The sequence below is a fragment of the Somniosus microcephalus genome, chromosome 26 (assembly GCF_052327205.1).
Source record: "Somniosus microcephalus isolate GS21.2 chromosome 26, FLI_Smic_1.0, whole genome shotgun sequence".
Classification (NCBI taxonomy): Eukaryota; Metazoa; Chordata; class Chondrichthyes; order Squaliformes; family Somniosidae; genus Somniosus; species Somniosus microcephalus.
In genome coordinates, this window is record NC_141012.1 from 4,049,450 (window position 1) to 4,073,953 (window position 24,504).

The 24,504-nt window shown below is 47.7% G+C and overlaps 1 protein-coding gene across 8 annotated transcripts in view; it reads right to left on the reverse strand.

The window, feature by feature from the left end:
* The window catches only part of nectin1b (nectin cell adhesion molecule 1b), a 630,230-nt gene that overhangs the window by 367,738 nt on the left and 237,988 nt on the right, over nt 1-24,504 (reverse strand). The window contains exons 6-7 of one of the 8 annotated variants that reach the window (XR_015073694.1): nt 4,849-5,652; nt 4,727-4,743 (exon numbers count right to left, since the gene is read on the reverse strand). The exons of 6 other annotated variants lie outside the window; for them this stretch is intronic. Coding sequence is in view for 1 of the 2 variants with exons in the window: in XM_085967693.1 (XP_085823819.1) it covers nt 5,135-5,652 (518 nt within the window). In the remaining variant the exon portion in view is untranslated. Of the gene's footprint in view, nt 1-180; nt 5,653-24,504 lie in introns of those variants that run through there. One more of the 8 variants, XM_085967693.1, reaches the window with a different exon arrangement.

Genomic DNA, 24,504 nt, shown 5'->3' on the forward strand with positions numbered 1-24,504 from the left:
ACCCAATAGCAGAGCACCTATGGTGCTTCCTCCATTCCCTCGCCCACGCCCCCCTCCTCCCCGGCATTCCCTCACCCGCACCACCCCCCACTCCCTCAACCGTCACCCCCAGCCACCCCTTCCCCGCCCCCCCCGCACGCGCACTCCCTCGCCCAGCGCCGCCCTGGCACTCCCTCACCCGGCCCCCCCCCGCTCCCTCGACCACATGTGCCGCATCACCGAGAGTAAAGCGCATGTGCCGCATCACCGAGAGTAAAGCGCATGTGCCGCATCACTGAGTAAAGCGCATGTGCCGCATCACCGAGAGTAAAGCGCATGTGCCGCATCACCGAGTAAAGCGCATGTGCCGCATCACTGAGTAAAGCGCATGTGCCGCATCACCGAGTAAAGCACATGTGCCGCATCACCGAGAGTAAAGCGCATGTGCCGCATCACCGAGAGTAAAGCGCATGTGCCGCATCACCGAGAGTAAAGCGCATGTGCCGCATCACTGAGTAAAGCACATGTGCCGCATCACCGAGAGTAAAGCGCATGTGCTGCATCACCGAGAGTAAAGCGCATGTGCCGCATCACTGAGTAAAGCGCATGTGCTGCATCACCGAGTAAAGCACATGTGCCGCATCACCGAGAGTAAAGCGCATGTGCCGCATCACCGAGAGTAAAGCGCATGTGCCGCATCACTGAGTAAAGCACATGTGCCGCATCACCGAGAGTAAAGCGCATGTGCCGCATCACCCAGAGTAAAGCGCATGTGCCGCATCACTGAGTAAAGCGCATGTGCCGCATCACCGAGAGTAAAGCGCATCTGCCGCATCACTGAATACTGGAGGGACTGTCCAATTCACTTCCGCATATCTCTGGAGATCTGAACACATCCTGAAATTCTCAAATTAATGAATTCATCACCGTTTGAATTTTTTTTTAAGCCTAAAATCTATAAAATGTATACAGACTACATTTGGTTTTCATAATCTGGTTTTAGTGTACTTTGAACATTAACCATCTGACACAACCAATATTGCGGTACCATTTTCAATTGACAATATGCTGAGATTTTTCACTCTGCCTCCTCCACTGTCTCCCTTTGCCCACATGCTATCATGTATTCTTATAATAAGTGTTCAAGATCCAGAATGTTGTGGCCCATTTCCACTGATCCTCGCTAGGTGGAAGGATGGGCGCGCTCTGCGCCAGATGTTTTTACCACAATCATCATTCCCCATTTAAGACTGGTCATTGGGCTGCAAGTGATTTAAAAACTGGCATTGCTTGCTTCAAACAATAACCAGCAAAGCTCACCCAAACGGCAGCAAGTGACACCGAGATCCCCAAACCATGAGATGTAGTGCATGAGTCACATAGCTGATCACTTTACCAAACGGGCGGCTATAGGAAGAAACAGCTTGGTGTATAAAACATGGCTTCTGTTGCACGCTCGGTCTCCTCTTTTCTTTTAAATGTTGCTAATCAAAAGCTAGTTACTGCGAGTGTTGGCTGGAAGGGCCATTCAGGGAGCAGAGGCTTAACCTGGGAAGTTTTATCAATGTGCGTTAATTACAGTTAAGTTCAATAACACTTCAAATGGCGGTATAGAACATGCTGTGAAGGGAGGAAGTGATGCGGGATGGTATGAACACAAGACACACACCGAATTACGCTCCCTCCGGACAGGCGTTCATTGGGTAACAGGAAGATGAATCAGGAATGAATCGGACATGCCACAGGTTTGTGCAATATTTAGAAAAACATTTTCAAAATCAAATACTTCTGATATAGAGCACCCTACTCAGAATGCAATCGGCGTTTTGTTATGCGCTAGCCCATGTACAAACCAGACAGAAACAACACTGATGTGCCACTTTGTATAGTGAGTTACCCCATGACTAGACAGGTGCGAGGCGTAGCAAAGTGTGTACGTACCTTGCACAAGCAGCAACTTTCCAATGAGACTCTGGTGGTACAAACCAGTGAACTGCTTAAACCGATCGGATTCCATCTCCCTCTTTCTCGGGATGGGGCGGTGCTGGCAAGGCTGCCTATATCTAGATGCCCAAAGGTCTGATACAACTGAGTGGCTGGCTAGACCACTTTAGAGTCAACCACGCTGGTGTGGGACCGGAGTCACAGTGGCCAGACCATAAGAACTTAAGAATTAGGAGCAGAAGTCGGCCATACAGCCCCTCGAGCCTGCTCCGCCATTCAATATCATGGCTGATCTTCGACCTCAACTCCACTTTCCCGCCCGATCTCCATTCCCTTGATTCCCCAAGAGTCCAAAAATCTATCGATCTCCGCCTTGAATATACTCAACGACTCAGCATCCACTGCCCTCTGGGGTAGAGAATTCCAAAGATTCACAACCCTCTGAGTGAAGAAATTTCACCTCATCTCAGTTCTAAATGGCCAACCCCTTTTCCTGAGACTGTACCCCCTAGTTCTAGACTCTCCAGCCAGGGGAAACAACCTCTCAGCATCTACCCTGTCAAACCCCTCAGAATCTTGTATGTTTCAATGAGATCACCTCTCATTCTCCTAAACTCCAGAGAGTATAGGCCCAATCTACTCAATCTCTCCTCATAGGACAGCCCTCTCATCCCAGGAACCAACCTAGTAAATCGGGTAAGGACAGCCGATTTCCTTCCTTAAAGGACATCAATGAACCAGTTGGGATTTTACGTCAATCTGAAGCTTCATTTACTGATCCCAGCTTTTTTTCCAAAACTGAAATCAAATGATCAAACCACCATGGTGGGATTTCGATCGCATTCTCTGGAATATTGGCCCAGCAACATAACCACTACACCACCGTGCCTGAATGTGGCTGTTCGACAATTCACAATTCCGATACTGTTCTGATGAAGGGTACACTCCCGAAATGGCATAGCTTAGCTCTTTACAGATACCGACTGATCCCTGTTGTTTTCCAGCATTTTCAGTCTTTATGAGAGTTTACAACCAAGGATTAACAGCAGTATAGTGCAGCCCCCCACACCCCCTCTCTCACAACTTGGCAGCTACTCGCAGACAGTGCCCCTCGCCTGCGAGTTTCTACGAACCTGACACATCTCTCACTTTCAACATTACGAGACACACTGTTTTTGTTCAGTGTGAACTGTGTGTTCCTGATTACAGAAAGCTCAAGTCCACATTTGAATCTATCGGTTGGGATGGTGGACACAGTTTCTGGGAGCCAGGGCTGTACAATGTTACAATTATTATTTACCGATAACATTTCTGCCACTCGTAGGCGTTTTTAAACAAAGGTAACTGTTAAAGCATTAGCATTTCTGGAACAAAGAGAGTGCTGTGTTTGTCTGATAGCATGTGCTGATCTGTGCGCCTGCTTGCTACTCTGTACAATGCCCTTGTATTAATACTGTGGGAGGTGCAGTACTTATTGTGCAGACCTGCTGCCCACAACAGGAACAGAAGGCAATTCTTTACAAAATTAAAAGGGCAAAGAGGGCGAAAGTTGGAAGGCCTTAAATCAGTATCTGGCAAACGGACCTGCTTGGCATCCTACCCTGCTCGAGGAGGCACATCTTGCAGCTCAAGGCACAAACTTTTCACATTATCTCTTGCTTACTGGCCACCCCCTGACACCCACTCACAGAAACATTACCAGCTGAGCGTTAGCCATGTAACAGGCCTGTAAAAGTGCAGATTTAACAACAAATTACTGGTAAGGCTTCTAGCAAACCGACATATGTGTGGGTCCAGCTGGGACAGGCTTCACTCGATTCCGGTTCTGATGAAAAGGTCATCGACCTGAAACGTCAACTCTCTCTCTCTCCGCAGATGCTGCCTGACCTGCTGAGTGTTTCCAGCATTTTCTGTTTTTATTTCAGATTTCCAGCATCCGTAGTATTTTGCTTTCATTCACTCAATTCTTATTCGTTCTTAATAATAATTAATTTGTATCCCCTTGCATTGAGCCGCAGTTCATACGCGAACAATTACTCTGTAGGGTCAAGCAGGTTTTGCGGCAACAGCCACCAAAATTTGGTCTCTATAACACATGGCTTAATGTTTACCAAATCATTGAGAGCTGGACCTGGGTAACTGCAGTTGCATGAGGTAACACTATAAATCTAACGTGATGTTAAAAGTGAAAAATACATTATTGTACATAACTGGCCATAGGCAAAATGCAGTACACCGAACATTTTGTTAAGTGAATTCTGAAACATGCAACTGATTAGACTCAACAATTGAATCCAGATCTTTAAGCGGTGCAGAGACTTGTTAGGAATTCCGCTGCGAAGGGAAGGATTTACAAACATCTTGGCAGCTCCACACTTCACATTGCAGAGACAATTTTGAGGTTTAAGAGAAATGAGAGTTCAACATGCAGGAATGCTGTAAGCGGCAACCAGGACTTCATTCAGGAGGGGAAAAAATTCTCGTTATGGCAGGCAAATTCATTTTTACTTAGGTTTAAAAAACTGACAGCAAATTTGTGACCCAAAAGGTCCCGAGTCGTTTCGGTACCCGACGGGACCTTGTGTGGCGTTAGTATTATGTGCGGTTTAAAGAGACTTGGTATTTACAGAGATTGATATGATCCAACAGAACATCCAGCTGTACAACCCATTATTGGCTGGAGCGTTAGTGGCATCCGTCCCCACCCCCTCCACTTAATGGAATATTAACAGTTGCTATTGCATGCCATCACCAGTTGGGTACCAAGCAAAACTCACCGCTCACTAGCAGACGCCAGCAAGTTATTAGCCGTGTCCAGTCCTAGTTAGTGGTTATAAATTAATGACTAAGTTAATGACAGTTAAGGTAATGCAGCCACAGAAGTGCTGACAGCCTGATTGAGTTCCAGTGTTTAGCACAAGTTACCTGATGTCTGCGCAGTATATTGAAGAGACATCAGCTTTTTCAGGAAGTCCAGCTGGCATGAGTGAGGTTTTCCTCAAGTTAGTGCTATATTGACAAGTGTTTTTTTTTGTTTGTTTTTTGAAAACACTGTCTTTAGAACAACATTTATTTTTTTTTGAATGAAATGTAAAAAATAAACCACAATGTAATCATTAAGACTTTAGCTGATGCAGAGTTCTTTACAGCGGACCACCTGTGCTGGAGTCAGGACACTCGGATTTTGCCCTGTACCACAAGAGGTCTAGCACTACACATACCACTCTTTCTTTGAAATGATGGAGCCATCGTTCTGCGACACCATGTCTTCCGTCAGATCCGGCGGATACTGGAAGCTGAGGGTCTGGTCGTCAAAGTCCTCCTGCGTGTCGCTCTCATCGACCGTGAAGTAAGGGCGCTTGGAGTCCGCGTCAAAATCTGCGCCGTCTCGCATAACTTTCCTCTCGTTTTCGTAGCTTACGTTCATGGGGGATGGCTTTTTATCCTCGTCGGATTCCTCCTGGTAAGGGATGTGCTGCGGAGCGGGGGGCATGATGCCAGCCTTGCTGTAGCCATTCCCAAACACGTGCTTCTTTGTGTTGTAGTCCCCCTTGAAGGTCTGCTGCCTCTTGCGAATGACGATGAAGATTATGACACCGGTTAACAAGATGAGCAGCGCGCCTCCCACAATTGCTCCAATCATCAGGGCGTTGTTGCTGTTCCCGTTGCTGTCCAGACCCGGTCCCACAATCGCTCTGCTTGTGCTGGATGGTAGGATTTGAGGGGATTCTGGGTAGGAAAAGACAGATGGAAGGGACAGCGTCAGTCCCGTGGTTTGAAAGATGCGGTGACAAGGGAAAAGGGAAGGGGAGACAGAGGGAAGGGAGAAAGATGGCTGAAATTAACAGTCTATATCTAAGCTGCTCTCTTGACATCATTACATCTACAACAGCACTGCTGCCCCCCCAGTACACTGACAGCACTGCCCCCCCCTGCCCAGTACACTGACAGCACTGCCCCCCAGTACACTGACAGCACTGCCCCCCTAGTACACTGACAGCACTGCCCCCCCCCAGTACACTGACAGCACTGCCCCCCCAGTACACTGACAGCACTGCCCCCCCCAGTACACTGACAGCACTGCCCCCCTAGTACACTGACAGCACTGCCCCCCCAGTACACTGACAGCACTGCTGCCCCCCTAGTACACTGACAGCACTGCCCCCCCCTGCCCAGTACACTGACAGCACTGCCCCCCAGTACACTGACAGCACTGCCCCCCTAGTACACTGACAGCACTGCCCCCCTAGTACACTGACAGCACTGCCCCCCCTAGTACACTGACAGCACTGCCCCCCCAGTACACTGACAGCACTGCCCCCCCAGTACACTGACAGCACTGCCCCCCCTAGTACACTGACAGCACTGCCCCCCCAGTACACTGACAGCACTGCCCCCCTAGTACACTGACAGCACTGCCCCCCCAGTACACTGACAGCACTGCCCCCCCAGTACACTGACAGCACTGCCCCCCCAGTACACTGACAGCACTGCCCCCCCCAGTACACTGACAGCACTGCCCCCCCTAGTACACTGACAGCACTGCTGCCCCCCCAGTATACTGACAGCACTGCCCCCCCAGTACACTGACAGCACTGCTGCCCCCCCAGTACACTGACAGCACTGCCCCCCCCCAGTACACTGACAGCACTGCCCCCCCAGTACACTGACAGCACTGCCCCCCCCCAGTACACTGACAGCACTGCCCCCCCAGTACACTGACAGCACTGCTGCCCCCCCTAACACAACTTGCTTTTATTATAAAAAAGCAAAATACTGCGGACGCTGGAAATCTGAAATAGAAACAGAAAATGCTGGAAACACTCAGCAGGTCAGGCAGCATTTGTGGAGAGCGAACCCAGTTCTGATGAAAGGTCATCGACCTGAAACGTTAACTCTATTTCTCACTCCACATTTGTTGCCTGACCGGCTGAGTGTCTCCAGCATTTTCCGTTTTATCGCTTTCAATATATTTGTAAAATATTCATTAAACATAATGATGTCATGAGCTTCTTAATTCCCAATGTTAAGTGTCTCTCTCATACAACAAAGCCCGAGTTCTCCATGTTAATCGCACAGCGCCATTCTGTCTCTTGTTCTCTCACAGCCCCAGTCTCAATGTGCCTCCCGCACGCAGTCTCAGCCTCGCGTGCACACACACACTCACACGGTGACACACACACATTGTGACACACACACGGTGACACACACACACACACACAATCCCAGCCACCTGCACACACACACACTCCCAGCCTCCCACACACACACACAAATCCCAGCCTCCCGCACACACACACACAAATCCCAGCCTCCCGCACACACACACAATCCCAGCCTCCCGCACACACACACACACACTCCCAGCCTCCCACACACACACACAAATCCCAGCCTCCCGCACACACACACACACTCCCAGCCTCCCGCACACACACACAATCCCAGCCTCCCGCACACACACACACACTCCCAGCCTCCCGCACACACACACAATCCCAGCCTCCCGCACACACACACTCCCAGCCTCCCGCGCACACACACACAAATCCCAGCCTCCCGCACACACACACACAAATCCCAGCCTCCCGCACACACACACTCACAATCCCAGCCTCCCGCGCACACACACACAAATCCCAGCCTCCCACACACACACACACACTCCCAGCCTCCCACACACACTCACAATCCCAGCCTCCCGCGCACACACACACAAATCCCAGCCTCCCACACACACACACAATCCCAGCCTCCCGCACACACACACAATCCCAGCCACCTGCACACACACACTCCCAGCCTCCCGCACACACACACACACACTCCCAGCCTCCCACACACACACACAAATCCCAGCCTCCCGCACACACACAAATCCCAGCCTCCCGCACACACACACAAATCCCAGCCTCCCGCACACACACACTCACAATCCCAGCCTCCCGCGCACACACACACACACACCCAGCGTCCCGCATACACACACACTCACAATCCCAGCCTCCCGCACACACACACACACAATCCCAGACACCTGCACACACACACACACTCACAATCCCAGCCTCCCGCACACACACACAATCCCAGCCGCACGCACGCACGCACACACTCCCAGCGTCCCGCATACACACACACACACAATCGCAGCCTCCCGCACACACACACAATCCCAGCCACCTGCACACACACAATGCCAGCCTCCCGCACACACAAATCCCAGCCACCTGCACACACACAATCCCAGCCTCCCGCACATACACACAATCCCAGCCTCCCGCATACACACAATCCCAGCCTCCCGCACACACACACTCCCAGCCTCCCGCACACACAATCCCAGCCTCCCGCACACACACACACAAATCCCAGCCACCTGCACACACAATCCCAGCCTCCCGCATACACACAAATCCCAGCCTCCCGCACACACACAAATCCCAGCCTCCCGCACACACACAATCCCAGCCTCCCGCATACACACAAATCCCAGCCACCTGCACACACACAATCCCAGCCTCCCGCATACACACAAATCCCAGCCTCCCGCACACACACAAATCCCAGCCTCCCGCACACACACTCACACAATCCCAGCCTCCCGCACACACACACACACAATTCCAGCCTCCCGCACACACACACACTCCCAGCCTCCCGCATACACACACACTCACAATCCCAGCCTCCCGCGCACACACTCCCAGCCTCCCGCATACACACTCACACGGTGACACATTCACACACACACACTCACAATGCCAGCCTCCTGCACGCGCACTCACACACACAATCCCAGCCTCCCGCACATACACACAATCCCAGCCTCCCGCATACACACAATCCCAGCCTCCCGCACACACACAATCCCAGCCTCCCGCACACACACACACAAATCCCAGCCACCTGCACACACACAATCCCAGCCTCCCGCATACACACAAATCCCAGCCTCCCGCACACACACAAATCCCAGCCTCCCGCACACACACTCACACAATCCCAGCTTCCCGCACACACACACACACACACACACACACAAATTCCAGCCTCCCGCACACACACACACTCCCAGCCTCCCGCATACACACACACTCACAATGCCAGCCTCCCGCGCACACACTCCCAGCCTCCCGCATACACACTCACACGGTGACACATTCACACACACACACTCACAATGCCAGCCTCCTGCACGCGCACTCACACACAATTCCAGCCTCCCGCACACACACAATCCGCACGCGCGCGCGCACGCACGCACGCACACACACACACCACACACACACTCCCAGCCTCCCGCACACACACTCACACGGTGACACACTCACACACTCACAATCCCAGCCTCCCGCAAACACACACACGGTGACACACACACACACTCCCAGCCTCCTGCATACACACACAATCCCAGCCTCCCGCACACACACTCACACGGTGACACACACACTCACACTCCCAGCCTCCTGCATACACACACACACACAATCCCAGCCTCCTGCACACACTCACACACACAATCCCAGCCTCCCGCACACACACTCACACGGTGACACACTCACACACACACACAATCCCAGCCTCCCGCAAACACACACATGGTGACACACACACACACTCCCAGCCTCCTGCATACACACACACACACTCACACACACAATCGCAGCCTCCCGCACACACACACACTCACATACACACACAGTGACACACACACACTCACAGTCTCACGCTCATAGTCTCACACAGTCTAGCTCCAATTTCTCTCACACATGTAGTCAGAGACTGTCTCTCGCACACATCAACACCAGTCACACTTGCACTTGCAGCTAGTCACAAGCCTACACAGCCAAACCAGAGTTGGTCAGCCACATGATCACAACCGGTCATACATTGAAAATCTTATGCCTGCATACACTTAGTAAAAAATACGACTTCATGTTCTTAACCTTTACACCTCCGCCACTGGTTGTGATGTGGTGCCTCAGTTTTGCACCTCCCAGGCTGTACTAACGAAGTGCTCCAAGCAACTCCATTGCTACCCAAACTGGTGTAAGTTTTGCTATTTAACAGTAAATATAATCAAATCAAAGAACTGTATAAAAATAAGGAGACAATGCACGACTTTACAAGGAGGAATGAATTACATATGCATACCCTGGGCAAATGATCCGCTCCTATGAACACCCCCCACCCTCCCACGGGCGCACCACTGGACACACACACGCACGTTGCTCACACTGTGCTACATATGCACAATGGGAACCCCACAAACACAATCCCAACAGCTGCAGTGACCCAGATTCCTATTTTACTTGAAACGCAGAAGGAGACAGAGTATTAAGATGCATTAGCAAGCCAAGAGGAAAGCTTTGGCCATTTAGCATGGAAAAGGTGCAACTCTGCTGAACGAGACACAAAAAAATAGAATTCAAAGAAGATCTCGAGTTTGAAAAGCAAGGAAGAAATTATAAAGATAAAATCAGATTATAAAACCCTCCATAGTTGTCTAAGAGGGTTAGAATGGACCAGACATTGGCCATGCGCTCCCTATTACTGTACAACTTGTGTCATCAATACTAATTCTCTACACTACCTGGGAAATATTCTCTACTGCAAACTCTGCGCTATATCCAAGGGCACCTATGTCAACCAATTGCAAAACCTCCTTCAATGCTTTGTCCAAGGTGACAGGTAGTAATACCTCCCCCTTTAGCCATTTCTTTACGCAGCGAGTTGTTGTGATCTGGAACGCGCAGCCTGAAAGGGCGGTGGAAGCAGATTCAATAGTAACTTTCAAAAGGGAATTGGATAAATACTGGAAGAGAAAACATTTACAGGGCTATGGGGAAAGAGCAGGGGAGTGGGATTAATTGGATAGCTCTACCAAAGAGCCAGCACAGATATGATGGGTCGAACGGCCTCCTTCTGTGCTGTATCTATAACCTATGTCTTGAACCCCTTCTATTGCTGCCATGATGAGTGTTTTGCATCCAAATATATCGTCCCTATTAAAGATTGCCTCACTGCAGGCTTATCTACAGAAAAGGTGTTTTCCCATCAGTGTCTCTCGATGCTAGGCACTCATTACAGACATACACCTGCACACCTCAACGCAGCAGAAACACTGACCCATCAATATTGTCGGCAGGGCCTCAGATGCAGGGTTGCTCTGCACACCCCATAGTTTCTACATTTCGAGCTCTGCTCCGAGGAACCAGCATATTGCCCTCCAGAAGCCCCTATTTCAGCTCAACTCCACCTTAAAGATTTTGCAATGAAGAGCACACTAAATTTCATCCAATGTGTATTTGCCCAATCTATTGAGTCAACACTGTCTGTTGCTCATCCCAGTTTCAGTTGAAGTACAGGAGCCAAACTGGAATGGGGAAAAGGAACCGGCCAGCATTCCTGCTCCTGATCTTATCCTGTGACCCATGCTTGCAATTCCATACGTGTGGATATCAGAACGCAAGAACATAAGAATTAGGAGCAGGAGTCGGCCATACGTCCCCTCGAGCCTGCTCCGCCATTCAATAAGATCATGGCTGATCTTCGACTTCATCTCCACTTTCTCGCCCGATCCCCATATCCCTTGATTCGCCTCGAGTCCAAAAATCTATCGATCTCATCCTTGAATAGACTCAACAATTCAGCATCCACAGCCCTCTGGGGTAGAGAATTCCAAAGATTCACAACCCTCTGAGTGAAGAAATTGCTCCTCATTTCTGTCTTAAATGGCCGACCCCTTATCCTGAGACTATGCCCCCTAGTTCTAGACTCTCCAGCCAGGGGAACCAACCACTCAGCATCTACCCTGTCAAACCCCTCAGAATTTTATATGTTTCAATGCGGTCATCTCTCATTCTTCTAAACACCTAATCAGGCCCAGCTGGAATTCCCATGGCCAAATACCATGCTGACAATCAGAGTCTGGGCTCACATGTGGAGTAAGGAGGAGGTACTGGAAGACAACCAGCACCTTCTCCCAGCAAGAATCAGCACCTTTGGGACTAGGGGTGAGGGGGAAAAAATTGTAGAGGTCTTCAGTTGACTGTGGGCAATGTCTGGATTTCATTGTGTGTAGGTGGCCCATTGCATTTCATGCATCAGTGTGGCCAACTGCCGCTTGCACTGCCAGCTTAAGCCCAGGGCACAGAGTTGTTTTTATTCCTATTACACACAACTGGTTTTCCAGGTAATCACTGGTAGGACCTGCTAGTTTTGTTAGTGAGCCTGGCACTTGGGTTCTGTCGCATGCCCCTTCCTTTCCACCCCGAGACCTGCATTCTTCTGATAAAGATTGAAATTAGTTGCATTCCGTTATCCAATCTTAACAAGGACAAGGTTACACAAGCTGATGAAAGGTCATCGAGCTGAAACATTAACTCTGTTTCTCTCTCTGCAGATGCCGCCTGACCTGCTGAGTATTTCCAGCATTTTCTGTTTTTATTACACAAGCGAAGTTTGCCAGTGTTGACAGAGGTGTCACTGACTGTAATAAAGACTGTAAATTAATCTCAGACAGCAGATTGTGCATTAACCCCAGAGCTGGACATGCAAAAGTAGCAGAGAAGTTCAGGGTGTCTTAACTCCTGGGAGCAAGAGGGCTTTAAAGTTGCTCGCCCTGCAGCCAGAAGGGAGAACAAAGCCAGATAGAGACTTTTCCTTGGCTGTCACTGATATCCCTCCAGTGTCAGCCAGGAACAGGGCCAAGTAAGAGATGAGAATCTCAGATTCTTCTCTCCCACTTGATGTGACCTGGCCTAAAATTTTCTAATTGTCACCCACCAACACAAAACCATTCTGATGCCAGACCTAAATAATAGGCGGGATTCAAATAAGGGCTCAAAGCGGGAAGCGATCAGCAAATTAAGCAGAACAATGCTCCCTATATTCTGTTTCTCTCTCCACAGATGCTGCCTAGCCGGCTGAGTATTTTTGACATCTATCCTTACTTTGGTCAAAAGAAGTAAGGCAGTGAGCCAAATAAGAGTGGGAAGAATCCTTGGATTGTCCAGTCCCAGTAACTTGGCCCCAGGTCTCAGCTCAGATTCTTTGATTGCGCTGATCGTGAATCTGGAACTCCTAATTGGATGTATGTGTGTGTAGGACAGGATTGGCTGTGATGTCCTTTTCATTGTAAAGCCTGGATTACTGTTTCATTATTAACTGGGGTAAGGACATAGAGTCATACAGCACAGAAAGAGGCCCTTCGGCCCATCGCGTCCGCGCCGGCCATCAGGCCCTGTCTAATCTAATCCCATTTTCCAGCATTTGGTCCGTAGCCTTGTACGCTATGGCATTTCAAGTGCTCATCCAAATGCTTCTTGAATGTTGTGAGGGTTCCTGCCTCTACCACCCTTTCAGGCAGTGAGTTCCAGATTCCAACCACCCTCTGGGTGAAAAAGTTCTTCCTCAAATCCCCTCTAAACCTCCTGCCCCTTACCTTGAATCTATGCCCCCTTGTTATTGACCCCTCTACTAAGGGAAAAAGTTCCTTTCTATCTACCCTATCTATGCCCCTCATAAAAAGTATTAAAGCACAGAATTAATATCTACATACATTCAGCTACTTGACTGGACAAGAAAACTGTGACTGTCAAAAACATAAACTCCTCAGTGTGCTGGGGACTCGATCATGTCAGGTGTGTCACCTGCAGTGAACTTTAATCTAGAGAAGTTGCTGAGACAACCCCACATCTCAGCACAACTTTCCAGAGAGACGCTAAACACGCTAAATGGTTCCAGACACTTCCAATCAGGGGTTGGAGCAATCACGGGAGCAGAAATGGACGGCTCCTCAACTATAAAAACAGATGTGGTTCCAACAATCCTTTTCTATTTGAGATCGAACTCCAGTATGGTGGAACCTGCCTGACCTGCCAATGGGTGCACTGGGTATTCAGGTTAATGGAAATCTGGTGCAGTCTCCCGTGAACATGATTTACAAGACAAAATCTCAGCTGTCATACAGTAGGAGTTCTTCCCAGAATATAGAAACTCCCTCAGGGTGGAAAAGTCAAGGTTTCTCTTGCTGAAAGATTGCTTTTATTAAACATGAAGTGCAGCAGTCACGACTAGGATCCCTTGTGGAACAGACCTACAGGGTGAGGCATTCGTTTTTACCACAGGGTGCCTCATGGCAAATTCTAGTAAAGTGGTGAACCTCTCCCAGTGGGGTAGCCCTACACTAGCCCAGTAGTTGCTGACTGGGAGATAACTGATAACGTCTAGTGTAGCAGTCACATTCTCACAGGCTTCCTTCAGGCATTTATAAGCAATCTACATTCCATAGCACGTGAAAGAGAAAACTACAGGCGACCTGTGCATAATAAAGGCCTCCTGAATGTTACCTGCTTTTAAACGCACAGATTTTTGTTTCATGTTTGTGCCTCTCTCCACAACATTTACAACTCTGCTTCATTCTGCGGCACCTGCATCTTCTCCTTACTCCCGTCTCATCTGCCTTTCCTTTACCGTCTGTTTCTGGCAGCAGCATTGTAGTGTAGCTGAGGTGGTGCACGATTTCTTGGGAGATGGCTTCCCTGCAGTCAGTGGCCTCGGTACGCTCAGTCAATAAACAGCCCTGCCCACCAGTTGGACACACAACCACTCTCCCTCAACACCATGTCCAGCTGTAACCTAGTTACAGGACCAGCAGTATTTAACCTAAATCACAACAGAAAATGCTGGAAAAACTCAGGTGGTCAGGGCAGCATCCGTGGAGAGAGAAACAGAGTCAATGTTTCAGGTCGATGACCTTTCGTCAGAACTGGAAAAAAGCAGGAAATGGAAAGCAAGTTTAGGGGCTGGGAAAAGGGGGAGGGGATGAGAGAACAAAAGGGAAGGTCAGTGATAGGATAGAAAGCAGGAGAGATTGAGAGACATTAAGAGATATTCAAGGCGAGAGGAGATGGTAATAGGACAGGTAAAGGCTTGGCAGATACCTGATCAAACACGAGAAGGGAAACTGAAAGCAATGAAGATGAACAAGGTTGAAGAGACAAACGGAAATCCCGTCGAAGAGAAGAGCAGAACTTCTTCAAGGTGGGCATTCCTGGAAGAGAGGTGGCAGTGAACCAAACACTAATACGATAGCAAAATACTGCGGATGCTGGAAATCCGAAATAACAACAGAAAACGCTGGAAAAACTCAGCAGGTCAGGGCAGCATCCGTGGAGAGAGAAACAGAGTTAACGTTTCAGGTTGATGACCTTTCGTCAGAACTGGAAAGTATTTAACCTACATTCCCTGCATGATATGGGGCATGGAGCTGGCGGCTGCTGCTCCTGTAACTCAATGTATCCCAGAGCAGCAGTACAAACGCTCACTGCATCATTAATCTGGCTTCAAACAGCCATAGCTTATTTCAAAGTGCTCGAGCGATCAGAGTGTGCAGCCACCATACATATGGCTTCAAAGCCTCACCAGTTTCCATTATAGTTTCACAAGAAAGGATAAAGGAAAAGAATGTGACAAGTGCAGTATATAAGCCACTTATAACCCACAACCTTTATATATTTTATATTGTGCATCAGATAAAACACGGTTCCTGAATGCATGTCCATGGTTAACAACCATTACCGGTTGGAAGAGCAGAGATTTTCCCCGCAGAATCTGTATAACTGGGATCTCCCTGACCTTATCTAGTGAAACAATAATAGAGACACCTGGGTAACCTAATTGGCCACGGCATATTCCTTTCAACTCTGTAATCCAAGTTTGAAACCAGTCCAGATGTATGTTGGTAAGGGTGGCAGGAGTTTGGGCAGTTTTAACCTAGTGTGTGTGGGTCAGAGAAAGCTCAACATTTATCATTAAATGACACTAAACTAAGTCTCAGAGATCACACAAATGGTTGTGAGCTGGAAGGTAAAGTCCACACTGGTGCAGTGGAAATACCCTCGAGGATGGAGTAAATTAGTGGGAAGAGGAGAAAAAGCTCAGGGTGAAATCCTCACTGCGACTGATGTAAATAAAAGCCTATTAATCACTGTGTGCTTAAAATACTCAATAAAAATTAATGACCGCACATTTGGTACATTAGACAGTAATAGAATTATTATAATTTAGACAAGTGCTTAGTGTTATGCACTGCATGTTAGCACAATTATGGATTCAAGTACATTTGAGATTGTTTAATAACTTGCAATGATATAGTTCCTTTATTGTAATATAAAACAAAGTGAAAATGGAGAAGACGTGCGGAAAGTGATTGAAGACATGGTCGGACAGGGAGGTTATGAAGAGGCTTTTAATGGAGGGGAGCGATAGCAAGGCAGAGAGGTTTAGGGCGGTTTTTGTAGCTGAGAACAAGGATTTTACATTCAGTGCACTGGGGAGAGGAGAACTAATGGAGGCAAGGACTGATGTGATAGGGGCTGGAGGTGGGTGATGTTCAGAGATGGAAACAGGTAGTCTTGGTGATGGCTAGGATGCAGAATTTGAAGGTTAGCTCAGTGTCTAAGAGGACAGACACCGAGTCTGTACATTGTAGGATTCAGCCTGAATAAGCAGCCATGAAGGGGGATGGATATCTTTATTAAGTGCCAATATTAAGTTGAAGAGATTTCTTGCCGATCCACAATTAAAGTTGGATACCATTGGACTGCACAAAGTGGCAGCAGAGCTGTGTGTCTTCAGACTATGAACGAGAGCTGTCCCCATGCCTACAGCGGGAGGGGAGGTCAAATTCAGCAGTGGGAGCCAAGGTGTGTCAAGGGTCAGGGAAGAGAAGTTGGGACTTTCAAGGTGTTGGGAGTAAAAGAAAAAGGGTACAGTATAAGGAAAAGGGTACAGTATATGTGCATTGGACTGACACCAGCAAAAATGGCCATGAAAGCTGCCGATTTGTCATAAGAACCCAACTGGTTCACTGACATCCTTCAGCGAGTGGACATGCCATCCCTACCTGTGACTCCAGTACAACACTAGGTGGTTGATTTTTTTAAAATGTGTTTATGGGATGTGGGGGTCGCTGGCAAGGCCAGCATTTATTGCCTATCCCTAGTTGCCCTTGAGAAGGTGGTGGTGAGCCGCCTTCTTGAACCGCTGCAGTCCGTGTGGTGAAGGTACTCCCACAGTGCTGTTAGGTAGGGAGTTCCAGGATTTTGACCCAATGACGATGAAGGATCGTGATCTATTTCCAAGTCAGGATGGTGTGTGACTTGGAGGGGAACTCGGAGGTGGTGGTGTGCCCATGCACCTACTGCCCTTGTCCTTCTAGGCGGAAGAGGTCGCGAGTTTGGGAGGTGCTGCCGAAGAAGCCTTGGCGAGTTGCTGCAGTGCATCTTGTAGATGGTACACACTGCAGCCACGGTTCGCCGGTGGTGGAGGGAGTGAATGTTTAAGGTGGTGGATGGGGTGCCAATCAAGCGGGCTGCTTTGTCCTGGATGGTGTCGAGCTTCTTGAGTGTTGTTGGAGCTGCACTCATCCAGGCAAGTGGTGAGTATTCCATCACACTCCTTACTTGTGCCTTGTAGATGGTGGCAAGGCTTTGGGGAGTCAGGAGGTGAGACACTTGCTGCAGAATACCTAACCTCTGACCTAGTATTTATGTGGCTGGTCCAGTTAAGTTTCTGGTCAATGGTGACCCCAAGATGTTGATGATGGGGGATTCAGCGATGGTAATGCTGTTAAATGTCAAGGGGAGGTGGTTAGACTCTCACTTGTTGGAGATAGTCATTGCCTGGCACTTCTGTGGTGGGAATGTTACCTGCCACTTATCACACCAAGCCTGAACGTCGTCCAGGTCTTGTTGCATGCGGCCATGGACTGCTTCATTATCTGAGGAGTTGTGAATGGCACTGAACACTGTGGGGCACTGTGCAATGCCCCAAGAGAAACTAAGGATGGGGAATAAATACTGCATTGCCAGTGTTGTCGATTACTGTGTTTCACAGTGCTTTCGTTTTGAAGTGCAGTTACTGTTGTTATCTAGGCAAACACAGCAGTCAATTTGGGGACAAGAAGATTCCACAAACAGCAAACGTGATGAATAGCCAGTTAATTGGTTTTGTTGATGTTGGTTGAGGGAGGAATGCTGGGCTCCTCACTCTTTGAGTAGTGCCGTGGGTTCTTTAACGCCCACCTGAATGGCACAAGCATCATCCACAGGGCAGCAGCTCGGAAAATGCAGCAATCCTTCAATACTGCACTGTAATGTCGGCTTCAATTATGGTGCAATCTAACCAACTGAGCTAAATTAACACTTAAGTGGGGTGGCCAGGGAATATATAGATATTGTAGAATTTTAGATGGACCTCAACTCTCCCACTCCTTCACAGGAACATTGCTGTGAGCACAGGGCAATGCTAAGCTCACTGCTTCTGTTGCTAGCACCGTGGGGATAGGGCTGGAGGCACTACAGTCTTCCAATAGAGTGATGCTTTACAGTCAGATCCTGGCCAGAACCAGCATTACCATAGAACAGCCTATCTTAGACTGGAGATTACTGCATATTACCATCTTACAATTGGTTTCAGGCTGGACGTTACTGTATAGTGTGCAGACTGAGATGGATAACCAAGTTGGGGCTGTACATACAGCACCCACTCCAGGGCAAACATTAGCGCCCAGCACTCTGGTAACCTGACTCAACCTGGACAGCACACGTCTCACAGAACATTATTGCTTCGAGCTCCTTCTTGCAGCCCCGCTCAGGGCTAGCAAAGCACACACAACTCAGAGCTCAACCACCAGTTAGGAGTCACCATCCATGTGGAATGCACTTTAAATTTATCTCCTTCCCCTGGAATACAATCAGGACCATGTGCTTCTCAAATCCCAAAATAATCTCCCCATGTAAATCTGTGCCGGTGTGTGTAATAAGTCTTTTCTGCAAGTTGTGATACAAACTCATGGCATGTGAATGTTAGATTAGATTTTTCATAAATCACGTTCAGAGATGGATGGGGTTAGTTGGTGTCCAACGTCACACTCGTGGGACTGATTCACTCCATCACCTATCTGCAAATCAATTTACACAGAGCTGTCTGCTGGAACATTATAGTTTATAGTAAGTAACTCACGCTACAGTGTAAATGATAAAGGGATTCGATCGGGTAGAGAGAGAGAAACGAATTCCTCTGGTGGAGGAATCCAGAACAAGGGGGGCAGAACCTTAAAATTAGAGCCAGGCCATTTAGGAGTGGAATCTGGGGGCACTTTTCCACCCAAAGGGCAGTGAAAATCTGCAACTCTCTCCCCCTAAAGGCTGTGGATGCTGGGTCAATTGAAATTTTAAAATTGCGATTGATAGGTTTTTTAGGTAAGGGTATCAAGGGGTATGGAGCCGAGGTACACATCAGCTATGGTCTCATTGAATGGCGGAACAGGCTTGAGGGGCTGAATGGCTTCCTCCTGCTCCTATGTGCCTAATGGATCACTTGCGTCAAGCACAGTCCAGACCCCTGGGGTAGTGATAAAAGAGAGAAGGGACAAGGGAGATATTCAAACGCGCACACACTGCAAGTGGGGAAGTGGCAGGATCGACGAGGGGTGACAGAAATGTCTTTGGCATACAGATGGAGAAAGAAAACTGGGAGTTGGCTCGTGTTGCTGCTGTTTTCTGAGAATTAGGACCGACAAGAGACTGATTGGAACTGCTCAGCTTATTATTTCCAAAAACAAGTGGTTTTCAATAGCCTGCGAGAATCAGTTCTAATAAAATTGGTTCACACTGAAGTACTGCATCCACTTTTACACACAATTAACCCAAGAGCACCAATGGGGCCTGTGCGCATTGGAGTTTTTAATTGGGCTAAATTCATAGGTTTCCTGTTGCAGTAATCCCCTCTTATCCTGCTCTCATTATATAATGTTGTAATGAAAACACAAATTCATTTAATTGCTTCATGAGATACTGGAAAGTAACAAATTTGATAAGATCTTCAGTTTGAATTGAGCGGTTGTGTCCACTGGAGACTGCCTCAACATCTGGACTGGGACCACCGCTGTTCACCACGTCCATGAATGAGTTGGACTCAGGAATTGGGAGGTATGCTGTTGAAATTTGCAGACAATACCAAATTGGGGGATATAGCTAATGACGTGGCAAACTGCACCAAAATATAGGAAGACAAACAGGCTAGCAGATTCAATATATCCAAATGTGAGATGGTTCATTTTGATAGGAGGAATAAGGAGGACACTTATTCCTTGGAAGGTAAGAAACTAAATGTGGTTTGAGGAGCAGAGAGATCTGGGAATACAGATACATAAATCACCAAAAGTAGCGACACAAGTTGATAAGGGCACAGAGTACTGGGTTTCATTTCCAGAGGAATAGAATACAAAAGCACAGAGGTAATGTTAAATTTATATCGAACCTTAGACCACACTTGGAGTACTGTGTGCAGTTCTCCATACTACAAAAAGGATACTGAAGCACTGGAGAAAGTGCAGAAAAGATTTACAAGGATGTTACCAGAATTGGGAGGATACAACTATCAGGAAAGATTGAGCAGGCTGGGGCGCTTTTCCCTGGAATAGAGATTGAGGAGACCGGATAGAGATCTTTAAAATTATGAAGTGGTTCGATAGGGTGGCTGTGGAGAAACTGTTACCATCTGTGGATGAGTCCAGAACAAAGGGGTATAAATATAAGATAGCCGCCAACAGATGGTTATAAAGAATTTAGGAGGATTAAAAAAGAGTGGTGAGAATGTGGAACTCGTTGCCACATAGAATGGTTGAAGCAGAGAGCACTGATGCATTTAAGGGGAGTCTTGATGCATACATGAGGGAGAAGGGAATAGAGGGATACAGGGGCAGGGTGGGGTAAGGTAATTCGAGTGGGAGGAGGCTCGTGTGAAGTATAAACACCGCTGTAGAGCAGTAGGGCTGAACGGCTGTTATTCTATGCAAGTTGATGCAATACTTGAAGCTCCTTTCACGGAGATAAGTTTCACACAAGTCTATTTTATCTGGTCTGTTGCCACCAATCTATCTGCCCCCAAAGTGCACGTATGTGTGTTAGTGTGTAATCAGAGCGCCTGGCCGTGGCAGACGGGATGAAATGAGGCATATATAAAGCACACACACTTGTTGGGAGAGCTGGCAGTGTAAATGGAGCAGTTTTAGCCAATTTATTTCAACAGATGAATCTCTGAGCTTTTGTACAGTGTGTGCAGCAGACTTTCTTGCTACTGAATTGACCTTTACTCTGACTTTTTCATTACAGAGTTTTGTTTTATGACATTTATTATATTCTGCTGGCTTGGTCCTAAATCGCTGATTTTTTGCTGTCTTTAGGCTGCTGAAGTGGGGGCTGCCTCCTGCTCTTTAACTGTGGGTTCACCAGCTACTGTGTCGCAAGCACATTTCCTTTATGGCAGTAGCCACTCATTGAAATATTCTGGAGGTACCTGAATGGTTTCATTCGAAAACAAGAGAAAGCTCCTCATGGTAAACAGAACTCTATCTTCTCGAGGGCAGAGGACATTTATCGGATAAAACAAACACACTTATCTCCGACACCTGCTCAGCACCAATTTGCAGCTGTTGAACATCACTCTATGTGATTATGCTTTTACAACAGGCCTGTTAATCTTGATGCTTTTGTTGACTACATAAAACAGCCCACAGACTAAGCTGCAACAGCACTCGTGTGGTCACAGGCTCTAACCTTAGGCTCACCCTAGTGTACCAACCAGCTAGCAACACTTGGAAGAATCAATGATTCAGGTGTTAGTCACTGCCAGATACAAAGATCCAATACAAGAACCTTAATCTGCACAAATGCTTCCAAAGATCCTTATTGCATACTTTCTAAGTTTTCACAACACAGATGTAACTCCTGCCACGAACAGCACAGCCCCTTTGCCAACCCAATTCTCCTCAGTGTTGTAATCATACTCACATCTTCTAGATCTAAACTCCAGCTATCCCTCTACCACTCTCTTTTTTTATATTCGTCCCTGGGATGTGGGCATCGCTGGCAAGGCCAGCATTTATTGCCCATCCCTAGTTGCCCTTGAGAAGGCGGTGGTGAGCCGCCTTCTTGAACCGCTGCAGTCCCGTGTGGTGAAGGTACTCCCATAATGCTGTTAGGGAGAGAGTTCTTTTCGTAGTGGTCAACTATGTGGGTCTGGAGTCACATAGAGGCCAGACCAGGTAAGGACAGCAGATTGCCTTCCCTAAAGGACATTAGTGAACCAGATGGGTTTTTACGACAATCAGGTATTTTTGTGTCACCATTACTGATACTAGCTTTTTATTCCAGATTTAATTAAATTAAGTGAATTCCCCAGCTGCCATGGTGAACTCACGTCTCTGGATCATTAGCCCAGGCCTCTGGATTACCAGTCCAGTAACATAACCACTAGGCTACCGTTGGACCAGCAGTATAGGCTGGATTGGATTGTGTTCCCTTTAGGCTGCACGGTCACGCGGCCGCTCTGGATGTCCTGCGCAGCCGGCTCACCTGGTTTTAAAAGGAAAAACGGCGCATGCGCGAAATTTTGAATGGGCCGCGCAGCCCAAAAACAAATTAAGAGGGAGCATTGATTGGACCCCTATTCAGAGTCCCTGAAGCTGCAGCAGGATTCTTTACTCGAGGTCTTGGTCCAAATTTTAAGGAATCTCTTTCAAAGGGTTTGCCAGCTTCTGCTGTACAGCACTGCACACCTTTCCAGAGAACGAGAGTACAGATAATGCCGATTTAACAATAGCTTTGGGAGGATTCATTTGTTCACATACATTCAGTTTTCTAAGCATGAAAATGGAAAGTGATTTTATTCCCTTTTCACCCAATTAAGATGTGAATTCTGGTAGGTGTATTATAAGGGCTTCACTGTTATTACACCAGTACAGCAACAGCAGTGGCTGTCAGTTCCAATTTACTGTAAAAAGTGCAATATTTGAAGATTCTTGCAGTGACAAAAAAAAACTATCTTCCGCGCCAAGGATAACTTAATCATGAAGGTCTTGTTCTGGCTCAAAGGATCATCCTTTGTTTCTGAGCGGATTATCTGAATAACGAGTTTTGGAAACGGGAATATTTGACTGAGGCAGAGTCCCTCGGAGATGAAGGCTCGCAGCTTAAATGGATCCCCGCTGGAGGCAATAACTGATCCAATACTGCCGCAGAGGATACAGAAAGACAAGGATGGGGACGGGGAAAGGGACGACACACAAGGCCATTAGGCCCAACAAGCCTGTCCCCTTTCATACAGCAATTCCATTTAACCACCTTCTCTCTCCCTCTCTCCAGAAACCCATCTAATTGATCCCATTTATATTGCCGGCTCCACTGTCCTTTCCTGGAAACTTATTTCACAACTCTACTTTGCTCGACTTCCCGATTTTTAACTTGCGTCTCCGGGGATTTGAACTTAGCATCACACTGAACAGCTTCCCTTTGTCAATTCCTTTTATAAACCGTAAGAGGGAATGTAGGGCAAATGTGCTAATATACCATTGAGACGGATACTTTGGTGGTGAGCAGAGACGTTTTTTAAATTGCTACTGTATTAGCTCGGATTCAGAGAGCCTGCAGCTCCATCACTCACACTGCTAAATGTGGTTCCTTTATGTTAGCAGCAGGCTTGCAGACCCAGTTTTTCATAGGTCTACAAAACTGCTGTTGGGTTAAGCGATATAAAAGCCTCGTGAATGCCAGTCTCCTGGGATCTGAAATTAACGGCAGCATAAAAATGGCATTATGGTTAGATGCTCTTCGGTACAGAGATCCTGAAGAGTCCACACTTCTCTTTCTATACTGGTGTTATTTAATAATGTATTCCAAATATTGGAAGGTTTATTAATCACCATACAGAGGAGGTGTTGTCTGTTCCATGTAAAGGATTGCAAAAAAAATAAATAAATTATGAATCTGTAACTTATCTACTGCCAGAACCCTTGACTGCTGAATCAACAGCTGGGAGCTGAGCTGCAGCATCTGCAAACAGCTGGGAGTCGGGTGCTACACTGATTACTAAATTATCTAGGAAATATCACAAAGTGTAATTGTGCTGTGTGCATGACTACGAGAAGGGAAAGGGCATGTATCCAATATTTACACAGCACCACTGATAAGGTGAGACGGTTTGTTATTTACTTCAAGTCACAGGGAGCTGGACCGTGAAGGATTATTACAGCTTTTTGGACAAATGTTATACTTTGCATTCATACAGTGGAGAATGATATCAGAGAACACGATGCCACCGAAGCTCAGTTTATATTGCTCCTTGGCCACCACGTCTCGTAGCAGTCTCCTGCGGCTGAGGACCAAATCAAAGGAATTCATTTTTTTTGCACCAGCGGCAAGGAAGAACTATTTTTCCACTGGGTCTTCTCGGTTGTTGCTGGTCTTACTGGGGCGATAAGCTATTTCAATGGTGCTGTCACTTCCTGTAATGTCGTCATGCGGGAATGTCAACATTATCTCCATAGCAATGCCATCATGTCACTACTCCACACATACCTACTGGTCAAAATGTCATGGTCAGCATGCAATTTAGAGGGCCCACAGCGCAGCCAGTTCACAGGAAGGCTGGCCGTACATCACAAAACACACAGGTAGCTCGCTCTCGTGAGTCCCGAGATTGCCGGGTTGCAATGCAATAGCAGCT